Source organism: Falco punctatus, assembly GCF_963210335.1.
Source record: "Falco punctatus genome assembly, chromosome: 1".
In the NCBI taxonomy this organism is placed as follows: domain Eukaryota; kingdom Metazoa; phylum Chordata; class Aves; order Falconiformes; family Falconidae; genus Falco; species Falco punctatus.
In genome coordinates, this window is record NC_137580.1 from 4,423,830 (window position 1) to 4,436,046 (window position 12,217).

Consider the following 12,217-nt stretch of genomic DNA (forward strand, 5'->3'; position numbering starts at 1 on the left):
CTTTCTCTCTTTTGATACACTAGTTTGTTTTGCTTCTGTGAATCGTTAGCCAACACTGCATGCAGGCAAGGCAGGGGTCTTTGATTTTAGGGAGCAGTTTTAGTAAACTAAGACAGTTAGTTGTTATTTCAGGAACAAAAAACATTTTCCAAGATTTCATAAGAGGCTCGTATTGACCTTTTGAAATTACTGACCTCACCCTCTCCTTTGGCAGCCAAGTAATTCATTTCTTGTACATCAACAAGCTTGATGATACTGCATGGCATGGGTGCTCCAACATGACCTATCAAATAGAGTACACTTCAATAGCCTGAACGGCTTTTTAGTCAGGTTCTTAAAACAATAAGCTGGTTACATGCTAAAGTAAAAAAAGATGGAAAACCGATTTCTGGTAATACACTACACCGGCAACAGTACAGTAATAGATTAAAATTTGCTGGGACTGAAACATTAAATTCTCAGATATCCCTAGAATTTTACAAGCTGACCCATGCGCTCAAGCTTGTTTTTTCTTATAATCATGACCTATGCATACAATTAAGTAGCAAATGTCCTACTATGGGTTTAATTAATAATAATAATTATTAATATTATTTAAATATGGTATTGTTTCAGTTACAAAGCTAGAGAGGTAACTACTGACAAATGCAGACTGTTCATTCTAACACCAAAAAATGCTATTTACATTTCTAACACAGTGCTTACATACAGCAGATTCCTATTGTGCAAAAGTTACAAGGGCTGATACTATGACCTCCGCTTTCCTAAATCCACTTCAGCTTGGACAAAGCCTATTAAAAGTTTGGATTACTTAATATTTCCAACTATTTAGGGGTAGAAACTTCAGGAAATCCCTTCAAAACTTTTTTACTTCACATGAAGAAAGACAGAATCTTATGCTTCATGATAGGTGTACTGAAGACTAAATGTGACGAGGGACCTGTATAGTGTCCCGAAACTTAACAGACAGGCAGACCACTAAACACCATACCTGCTGTCCAGTCACCAGGCAGTGACAGTGAGCATCCAGCTGTGCATTCAGTCTGTCCATAACCTTCATAGAACTAGGACATGAAACCAAAGAATTATTTAAGATTCTCATTTTTCAACATAGGATTTCTTCACTAAAATGAAATTAATATTTTGCTTCTTTTACTAGTCTATTAAATTAGAGTTTAGCAAAATCCCCAGCATCTTCTGAAAAGAATATCACTGTGTTAAGAGTTTTATCACAATACACAATATTTTAAGTGCTAATATTCCACCTTCAGTTCCAATATTTACTCTGTTTCACATGCTATGTGACACCTGTCTAGATCAAAACAGAAAGCAAAGGGTGCAAGAAGAAGAAACCAAGAACAGCAGCACTAGCAATGACTTCATCCACATCATTTAAGGGCAGGTTTTCCAAGACAGCCAGGAATGGAATCCCTACACACTATTACAGCCCTGTGATTATTATACACAAGGCAGGCTTCCCTTTTCTGTGCAGAACTCATTGCTACACCGGCACACTACTGAAGCACTTCAAGAAGTCACAAAAGCCTCACATTTTAGAGTTTTTTCGTGTTTTCTCTGCTTGGTTTTTTTCCCCCGACACGTTTATTCTATCCTGTGCCACTGTTATTCAGATTTTACCTAAAAACACCATACTCTGAAGATAAATGCAACATGTGCAATCTGGTTCTCAGTCTTGTCTTCAAAGCAAGAACACTACAATATCATCACGTAGATTAGATTCTCTAAAGTAGTTATGAATAATTCTGTAAGCAAGGCAAGCCCAGAAACTTAAAATCCAAGAACAGTAATTACTGCTTACAGCAGCCCCCCTCCAAAACCTTTACCTTAAGCGAGTTCAGCTGGTTACTTCAGTTATAATAAAGACTTTGGGATGAGCACAGAAATATCAGGGGACAGAAATAAACTCTGGAAAGGAGTATGCACTTTTATAGTCTTCAAGAAGAACGCCAGATAGAGTTTTTTATATATATATAATGTACAGACTACTAGAAATGCTCTAACAAAGCTGGAACCAGGTATTAAAATCTTTGTTTTAAGATTAAAGCCAGGAAACTCACCTGACAGCCAAGAGCTGTTCTCAGGAAGGTCAGTACACTTGCAGATACAGGTGCTGCTCCTGTAACCATCAGCCTTACTTTTCCTCCCAAACTTGCCTACAACAGACACAAGATACTGTGGACACGAAAACCATTTCAGAGAGATTTCCAGTGTCTTTTTTCCATCCTACCCTCAGCCACTATTCACCTACAGTACCACCCACTAGTGCTGAAAGATTAAAGTTTAGCCTCCTATTTGCAAGCTGTCTTTCTTGCAGAGTTTTTAATCTCATTAATGGCTGGAAGAAACAGTATCTCAAACATACAGTATCTACATAGACTATACTGTGGTGTCGCTGCAACGCAGACTGTGCCAAAAGTCTAAAGAGCTTAAGTCATGGACTTAGAGCAATGACTTTATTTTTAACTGCCTTATATCAGCTTCTCATACATCCCGAATGCTATAAAAAGCAGACACATGGGCATGTTGTACAATCAAGGTTAAAGCCACAGCAAGTGAGTGCCAGATATAATAGCAGGCGTAACTTACTAGTGACCAACAGTGAGGAGACAGTAGGGACTAAAGGTGGCACTGTGCCACACTTAGCATTCCTCCTTCAGAAGGACAGCGTTTGCTTTTGCTTTCAAAGTGGCCCAAGAGAGAAGCGCCACACTGTTTGAGAGTAACTTCCCTAATACAGTTAGCTGATACTATTAGCACAAAGGGAACTGAAAAAATGAAGTTGGAAATAAAAAGACAGCTTTGATTTTTATTCTGAGTAGCCAGGTAGTCTTTAAACAGTGATGAAAGCCATACCAGATTATAACCATTCATACGGAATTCAGCAATTGCAAACTTTAGACTCAGAGACTTCCAAGCATACCTGTATTTTGCGGAAGATGACTTTATCCCAGAAACTGTTGTTCCTAACTATACCACTTCTGAGTTCTGCTTCTTTCCTCTTGGAAGCAAAATCCAGCATCCACCTCTTTAATGAAGTATCTGCCTGTCCAAAAATCTATTAAGATAGATAATCTGTGGTTAGAACTCTCAGACTGCCATTCCTTTTTTCTTACAGCAGCATGCATAGAGATTTTTAACAGTGAAAAGAAAGTAAATTAAACAATCTTTATTGGTAAGCACCTGAATTCCAGTAAAAAATACTTGTGAATTTTGATTTTGGCCTCCACCTCTGTTCCAGAGATGTTCGCCAAAATTGGCGCCTCTTCTCAAGCTGCATGATGCTGTTCCAGTGCATAGTTTCTTCATCAAAATGAATGTTATACTTTTCTATTCCAGTATGATCAAAATTCAAATTGAGTATAATCCTCAGCATATTCTGAAAAGCATACCATCACAATACGTAAAGTAACACTGGGTTTTCTGAGGAGATGCAGGTCTCTTCAGAAATGCCAAATGGAGATCTGTCTTGCAGATATAAACTTGCTTTTTGGATGACTTTCCAAAGGCTCCTGCTGGTTGTTCTCAGGAAGCCACAGTAGCAGTCTCAACAGCAGACCACAGATGAGTATACTCACTTGGAAAGAGAAAGACTCAGCAGCTCTTCATCATTGTGGCCCCCCTGCCACCCCAATTTCCCACTTCTTAACTTCACGCGCTAGGTCACTGCAAGGCTGAGTGAGGTTGAAACACTGTCATAGAAGTATGAAAGCCTCAGGGTACCAGAGTTAAGAAGCAAGAGGGCATCACGATAGGAGAAGAGAGTCCCAAGCTTTGGCTCTGCTTCTCAAATTCCAGTACAGAACGAGTGAGCAGAATGAGGGGCTATGTTTTAAGCACTACAGGCTGGTCTCAGTGTTTCCTCCCCTCCAAATGGATCCAAGTTGCACCATTTGTTCCTGGGGCCAAACAGAATCTTGTATTACTTGCCATTCCTCTAGTCTCCTGATTAGCACTGTTCTGGCTAAGACAGCCTAGGCAGCTCTGCCATTTCTTTAGCAGTTACAGGACGTCTTGTTATATCCTTCACTTCCTCCAGCTATATACTAAGAAGAGTCAGTCACCCATATGCAAAAAGGATGATTTAAAATCTCAAGTCCAAGAAAGAGAATCTACTTCTTGAATTTCCATCTCGGATGACCCTGAGCAGGCAAGCAGTACATACAGAAGAGACTGGGGCTGCTGACACACCCTCTCCCCAGCACTCCTGACTGGCTGGTTTATAATTCTGCCTGCTAGAACATGCTGGCTGCTGCGTAGGAAACTTGTATGCGTCCACGCAAACGTAGGCCAACACCTGACCTTGGTTTGCAAATTCCACTCCATGAGTCAGACACTAAAAGCATGGCATGCAGATGCTAAGCCTCATGTTCTCGTTGTAGACTGGACCTAAATAACTTGCTCAGAGCAGAACAGTAAGCCATTAATCAAGCTAGAGAACCAAGTCCCCCAGTCAGTCAGGCTTTTCAACACTAGTATTTGCTGCCTGAAAGTATTTTAATACAAGCAATACTATTTCCTGCACTTTCAGCTATCTTTTAGCAAGAGATACATAAGTTTTTGCATGCCATTTTAACATCCCAGAGCACAACAGTTACTCCTAACCTGACAGCACAAACTTCACAAAGTATCTTCAAACTCTGCACAGGTCATGCCTGTAGACTTACCTTGTCAAACATTCTGTTCAACAATCTGGGTACTACAGGAAATACAGTTGGCTGCAGTGTTTTTAGGTCATCCATAAGTAGTCTGATATCCCCTTGAAAGAATCCTATCCGAGCTCCATGGCACAGAACCACACACTGTTAGGAAAAAGGTAAACACTCTGAAAACACGGGATGTATAATGTGTTCGAGCTGTATATGTACAACAACCCTACGCAGATTAGACTGTGCAGGATCCACCTTAAATCCTCTCAGCTTCTAGACTAGTTCTGCAGCATTCTCAGACTACAGAATGGGACTAGAAAGACCAAGTAGCAAGACATGCCTAGTGTACACAGGCCAAGGACTGTATAGCACAAAAGCCGCTATCCAAAAAGGGCAGCTGGCCAAATAAGACTATTCTCAGAGAAGCAAAAGAGTGAAAAGCAGAACCTCTCTATTTTAAATATTTAACAAGCTTATTTAAAAATACGAGACCTTTGTTTGTTCCCTGCTATTTACTAAGAAATTCTGCATTTAAAGTCAATACATCCTATTTACTGGTCCAACAGGGATTTCTGCCTCATGCTACTTTATTTCCATTCTCTTGCACCCTGGTTTTCCTTCCCATTTCATAGGACTGATGGGAACAGAAGATTTGTTGCTAGGTGATCAAGATGCTTTTTAGAAGACTCCAGCAGAGCCACTGCTTACTTCTGCATCACTTCAGACCTACTCCAAGGAAGGCAGACTTAATCCGGTTGTGTTCTATATTCTCTGTTAAGAGTCTAGAAGCTCCACCCCCAACACCCATATACCCCCTTTTTGTTTGGGTTTCATTTATAAACACAAGCAGAGTAGAGATGTTGTTAACCTACACCTACTTATTTTTATTTCTTCTGCTTTCTCCATAATACTTTTCTGCCTTCCCTGCCATCAATTCTCATCTTTCCTGCACAAGATATTCAGAATGTCACTTTTCCTTTCCACTTGTGCTTTGCCACCATCTGCTAAAAAGCAGCAAATGCATCAATTCATATGGACTGAGCAGCAACTGCCTTTGCTAGGTGAGAACACACTTGTCCTGTCAAGTTCACTGACCCTTCTAACTTCCCAAGGAAGCCAGAAAAAAAAATAATCAGCAAACATTAACTTTACAACAGGGGTAGTACTCTAAAGACTACTTTTCACAGAGCCTGTCTTCATACCTACCTCAGACAGTAACAAATGTTTTCTCCTTTTTTACCAGAAGGTGTTCTTGCTTAATCTCCTTATGTAAAAATACAAGTAATCACCTACTTTGTAAAGACCTCAAATGGCAGAGTAATACTGAGATCCAAGCACTCTCTTCTCATTTTATCCTTTAGAACATGTCCAATCCTGTTTCTACTACATGATCAAGAGCAGAGCTGTTACCTACAGAGTCTGTACCTTCCGATGCAAGACAGGCATCAATAAAACAGACACTGAAGTATAACAGATATCCAGGTCACCGGGGGGGGGGGGGGGGGGGGGGGGGAAGGGGGAAAAAAAAAGTGCTGAAAGCCTAAGGGCACCTGCACACCTCAGTTACGCTACATTCCCAATCTTCCTAACATATATATACACACACCCCCCCCAATAAATTTTTGTATGTGTATATATACAGAGTTACGGTAGATAGCTCAGGATTCCTAACTGAAATCACAGGACAATTTCTGGCTCCACGTGCCTTTTCACACTTGCATGGAGGCTGTTATTTCCCTGCACAGATTGGGACAAGACTACCTTCAACATACATATTTGCAATCTCACCTAAGGGAGAGGCATTAATTCAACTTCAAGTATGGTAATTAAATTCCTGTGTCTCTACTGTATACAAGAAGTTTGAGGAAATGGCATCTTTTCAATAATGCGTACCACCTAACTATGGGCTCAGAGGTCCTTAAGTCTTCCAGTATTAAGACAATCTGAGTCCCCTCAACCTCAAAAATTAAGCCCCAGTTTTGGTAAAACAAGCGATCCACGAGAACTTCAACATTTGTCTTTAAATGGCATTAAAAGCTATTTTCATTTTCTGGAAGAGAACTCCACTGAAACAAAAACCCTTTTTATTGAAGTTTCTTGGAAGCAACGGTAAGTTTAACTGATTTAAAATAAGTTTTGTGTAAGCAAGCAGGATGCCACATGATAAAAGAAGGCTTTAAAGTCTGCAGATTAAAGAATGGCATGGATTTTTAATAGTACACTGATTATATTAGAGGGAATTTCTAGGCAGCGTACAGGTACTAAGGGATTGTCTCATGTTCTAGCAGGTCAGTTTCTTATTAACCCTAGCTCTAAGGTTGATGTTTTTATTTCCACATGAAAACCAGCTGTATAGTACTCACTGGATATTGTCTATGGGATATTGTTTCCCTGCACCTTACCTCAAGCTTTCATACACATGTGCAAGAGTCAAAAAAAAGAATAGGACATATTCATAACCACTGGGATTCAAGAGACAGGCATTCTGTAAGAAAAGCTAGCTTCTCAATAGTTCAGTACAAACAGATGCTTACCTCTACAATTCTCTCAAACATATGAGCCAAGGGCAGGAATGATATCAGAACATCATCAGAGGAAGGCATAAATGTTTTCTGAAAGTGTTGGTAAAATTTAAAGTTAATTCTCATTGATTCTCTATTTTGCCCAAGTTAAACACAACAGTGAAACCTAGCATCTAATCTAAACCACAGCCCTCACTTCAGTTTTGTCAGTAATGAAGCTGCATTGTCTTTCATTCGTTAAGGAAATTACAGCACTGACAACCAGCATGAGTAACACACATTGCAGAAACGGTAATCTGTTAGATTTGACTACAGTGACCAGATTATTACACTTTATCATTCATATGATTACAAATAGAAACAAATTCTCATAGAAACCACAGAAAGTTCTATTATACACATTGGGAGGGAGGGGGAACAAAAAAGGCTAAAGTAGTACACCTCAGGGGTTTAAAAAAGAAACACACACTGTCATCTTAGATCAGAAGATTTGCTTATGCAATTTACCATGAGGTTGATATCAAAAGTAGCTTACATGATTTAGTTGCGAGACTAGTTGCTTAACTTAAAATCAATTCTATATGTAGAGTACTTGACAAAATAAGTACAATTCTATTTTTAATTACATCTCTGTGTGTTAGAACTGTCTTCTTAGCTAACCTGCAGATGAACTTTACAGTAGTCTCAAGTAAACTAAAAGTTAACAATGTATCAAGTAAAAATGCTTAAGAGTTGTGCTGCTTGCTCATTTAAGGGCTTTAAGTATTTTGGGGGGTTAAAATACATTATAGCTTTTCCCATCCTTAGTGGAAAAGGCTAGCCTCTACACAAACCTGTTGATACAGAACTTCCACTAATGACAAACACTGTAAGCCCACGGCAGAATGTAATGCAGATCCACATCGGGATCTTTTAACGTTTGGTTTGTGTCAGACCAATTTTTAAATCCATGACCCTGACAGAAGAAACCAGGAAACATTGATTTCTGACCTAGCATGGGCAGAGTGCTGTCAAGTTATATTTTCACTTGGATCTTACTAAAAGTTAAGACCAAAGTTAATGAGATTTCACTGTTGGTTTTACTCCTGAGATTATATCCCTTACACAAATCCACAATGTTAACCTTTGCAGTTTACCTCTGTAGTTTTCACGAAAGCTGAAGCATTGCTGACTATGTTTTGATGAGTGATCATAGCTCCTTTAGGGTTTCCTAAGGAAGAAGCACATCAGGATGCAACAGTGAAATTTTAAGATACTTCTGATTTTACCACTGTTTGGTAACTTATCTAATAGCATTTCAGTCAATCAGTCCCTTTGACATTAATATCTTTCTCGTGTACCAATTAAAGGCAGAGAACTTGCTAACACACTGGCAGGTAAAGATGCAGTATCAAACCCAGACTTAATATCTGATCTCACATCTGCTTTAAAAGTGTAGCTTGCCATTGTACCCTTCCCTTTTGCTCCCTGCCAGTGCTGCATATTAACTCACAAATGTAAAGTGTGACAGCTAGACAGTCTGTTTTGGTCTTACAGCAAGGTTGCTCAGAGCCAAGGAACAAATTTTGCTAATACAGTACAAAAAAAAAAAAAAGACTATGGAAGAATTGAAAGTCTGAAGCCTGATGCAGAGCCTTTATTGTAATGGAGATACTGGTTCAGTACTTACTTCTAAGCCCAAAAATGTAACACTTCCACCCCCCAATGCTGCAACTCTGTATTGATCAATGGAGAAAAAAAATAATAATAAAAAAACCACAACACCAAAGGGAGCCTTACCATAAAACTTCCCCAGCTACTACTTGCCAAAAAGATGCAGCAGCCGGGGAGAGTCTTGAAAAAAAAAAAAAAAAAAAAAAAAGTAGGAGGGCTTCTGAATTAATTTTGCACACACAGGATTATAAATTCTGCATAATGTAATGAGGTGTACCTGTCGTTCCACTGGTGAAACAGATGACTGCTAGATCTTCTGGCTTTGGAGGCTATGAGAGTTAAGAAAGTATTAGCATAAATAAGGTAACAAGGAAAAATATGTTCCTGGACAAAACACTGAAATATTAGTGTTACTTTTGAGCTATAGGAGATTTGCTAGTTTAATCTACAGAACGCTATCCAGCTTCAGATTGCCACTTGAACTAATTTCATACTTACCATAGGTTTCTGCCTGTGTGTTCTTCCCAGCTCCTATGGAAAGGAGAGAAAGGGGAGAGAAACAGTACAGACATGAGCATGTAACTTTTTTGCTTTAAATTTATCAGACCAACATTACCAAACACCATAATATTCCATTATTTAGACTGCCTGTAAAGGCATTTTAGCTTATAAAAAGAGTAACAAAGGCTTTAAAGGACATTTTAAAGTTATTCAGTAACCACCATATTTTACAAATACAGAAGTAGTACAACTCAGATTTTTTGTTTCCAGCTAGTAAAGCAGAAGTCACTCACTAGATAAGCTCAAGGTTAAGCAGTGTCACAGCAAGCCACAGCAGGCAATCAAGTCCATCCATCATGTAGAAGACATATGCCACTAACAACCATTGAACAGATTGAGCAAGACTCATCTCAGTAAGCACCCCACACCAACATCACTGCTTGTGAGAAGGAAGACAAGTTTCTCTGTGAAGGGTCATTGATGATTTGTACTCCTCTCACACTGAAGAGTGGAGACAGAGCGCAGGACCCTCTCCTCTAGAACCTCTTCTTCCCCTCTCCCTCCTTACGATTATTCAGGCCTGACCCATTATGATATTCTTTAGGCAGGAGGGAGTGGATATCAAAAGGATCCTTTTATCATCAAGGGCATAAAGATCAAGATGAAAGACTTGAAAGCTGATGTCCAATATCTGTGAGCTCTAAAGTTTCAAATCAAGGTTTATTACTGTCATGCCTATTTAAGACTAGAAACAATACCAGCTTAAGAGCTTGTAGAATAGGATCAGAGAGCCATTTAGGTTGGAAAAGATCACCAAGTCCAACTTGTAACCCTAATTAAAATGGACCTTTTCTAAAGTATAGCTTTGGAATCACCCTTTGAGAGCAGACACATCAACCTCACCATTGCCTTCACATTCCAAGTACACAACAATGGCACTACGCATTTCTTTACTAGCCCTAGACTTCCTTTAGCATGATGATGTACCTCTTTAGCGTACCCAAAGAGGTTTAACAAAAAACAAGGAGTGTCCAGAACACAGGTAACATTCCCATCCTTGTAAGTTTACCCTTTTGAAACAGGACCATTATGCAAAAATTTGCCACTAAGACAATGCAGCTGCCTGCTCAAAGCAGTGTCTGCATTTCATACCAGAAGGTAAATACTTCGCTACAGCCTGTTTTGAGTAAGATCTGGTACTTGCTGAACATACAGCTAAGATCTCCACACGCTTCTTTTGATCTCCTAGAACAGAGCTCCAACATCTCTTCCTATTGAAAAGCCGTTTATTCACAGCTCCACAGTTCTAAGTAACCACAGCATAACATACAGATATTGGCCACCAGAAATCAAGCTTATGGCACCTGGGAGGTACACAAAGAAAGGGACGGGTCACACAACCTATAAACCACAGCTGAGAAATAAGATCAAGCCAAAAATCCAGAAAACAAGTATTGAAAGCTACAAGTAGTCACTCTATTCTAATCTAAGCTCCTAAAGAGTTCATAGTTGCCCTTTGTGTGTCGTTAAAAGCCTCTATCCCTTAAAAAAAGAAAGGAAAAACTTATTACGGCTCACTGAAACACTATGAAAAATATTTCAGTTTGCCTAAGTCCTGAGATTTCGACAAGAGTGTCTGGGAGCACCTATTACTACACTAATCCAAAAATCAAGTGTTGTTAAGAGCTACAAAGTACTACTGGAAGTCACTGAAGTATCTAAACTTCTAACTTAAAGATAACATTCACCCCCTGGTTTTGTTTTTCTGCAGCCAGAAGATGCAGTGGAAAGCATCTTCCTCTGCCAAAAACTGGAGTTCAACTCAAGGAAAGAAACTGATTTTAGTGTACCAGCTTGCAGCCGGACATACCTTTTTCCAAGTTTAACTCAACCCTTTCACAGTGCGCTGTAAGTCACTTACTCTGCGTAATGTTTTCAGCCCCATGCCAACCTGGCAGTCTTGCTGAGGCTAGTTAGCTACCATACAGTTAATCATCTTTTAAAAGACATGCTGGCATTTTTGTGTCTTTACCAGGAGATGGCCCTGTTAACATAGCAGTCAAGACTGCTGTGAAAACAGGTTCAGTGAAACAAAGCATTTCACACCAGTTACTGCCACCTGCACAAGACACACACTCTTATTTGGAGACACCCAAGTCTTAGTGAGCCAAGTCTTCACTAGAACAGCTGGAACCAGGCTAAACCAAATTTCATAATCTCACAGTAAAGATGTACTTTATGCAATTTGATCCGGGAACAGAGTTCTCTAAATCATGAGTGAAGTTATGAAATAAACTTGCATAAGAGACCTATGCACACAAAGTATCTACAAGCAAAACCAAGACTCGAACATTTATGAGGTGGCTAAGCAAAATGGTTTCTACTTCCAAAGCCGGGAAGTCTCACTGCCCTACATTACTATAAGCTTACGCTGGAACAGTTTACTGCCATTTTCCTCCTCCCTCATAAAACCTTTTGTAGATTCACTGGACAGGGGAAAATGCCTTTTTTTGCAAGACCAAAACCGACACAGGCTCTTTTTGAAATAAGTATTTCTGAAGTATTAGTCACAGTATATAATTATCATGCTATTGCTTCGCATGGGCAAGCCTTAACACTCCGATCTGGTGTTTAGTCTGGACGATGTTAACAAGCTTTCGTTCTGCCATCTCGGCACATACACTTTTACATTTTGAGCATTGCAAAATACTATTAGCAAGTTGTTTTTCTTTTTTTAATTCTTTTTTTGAGTAAACTTCAACCCATGAGATAGCTAAGTATTTTGCAACTAATCCACCACATTTTGTTCCCAGTCCTAAAATCTGTCTAACAGACACAGTCTTCTTCCTCCACAAGTGAATGGGATGAAAGCAG

The 12,217-nt window shown here is 39.4% G+C and overlaps 1 protein-coding gene across 2 annotated transcripts in view; it reads right to left on the reverse strand.

Annotated features, from left to right (window-relative positions):
* ACSL1 (acyl-CoA synthetase long chain family member 1) overlaps positions 1-12,217 on the reverse strand; it is a 42,699-nt gene that overhangs the window by 6,241 nt on the left and 24,241 nt on the right. For both annotated transcript variants that reach the window (XM_080376083.1, XM_080376084.1), the window contains exons 8-16: positions 9,341-9,373; positions 9,120-9,171; positions 8,326-8,399; positions 7,202-7,279; positions 4,686-4,820; positions 2,942-3,076; positions 2,079-2,174; positions 992-1,064; positions 195-283 (exon numbers count right to left, since the gene is read on the reverse strand). In XM_080376083.1, coding sequence (XP_080232209.1) covers positions 195-283; positions 992-1,064; positions 2,079-2,174; positions 2,942-3,076; positions 4,686-4,820; positions 7,202-7,279; positions 8,326-8,399; positions 9,120-9,171; positions 9,341-9,373 — 765 coding nt within the window. The remainder of the gene's footprint in view (positions 1-194; positions 284-991; positions 1,065-2,078; positions 2,175-2,941; positions 3,077-4,685; positions 4,821-7,201; positions 7,280-8,325; positions 8,400-9,119; positions 9,172-9,340; positions 9,374-12,217) is intronic.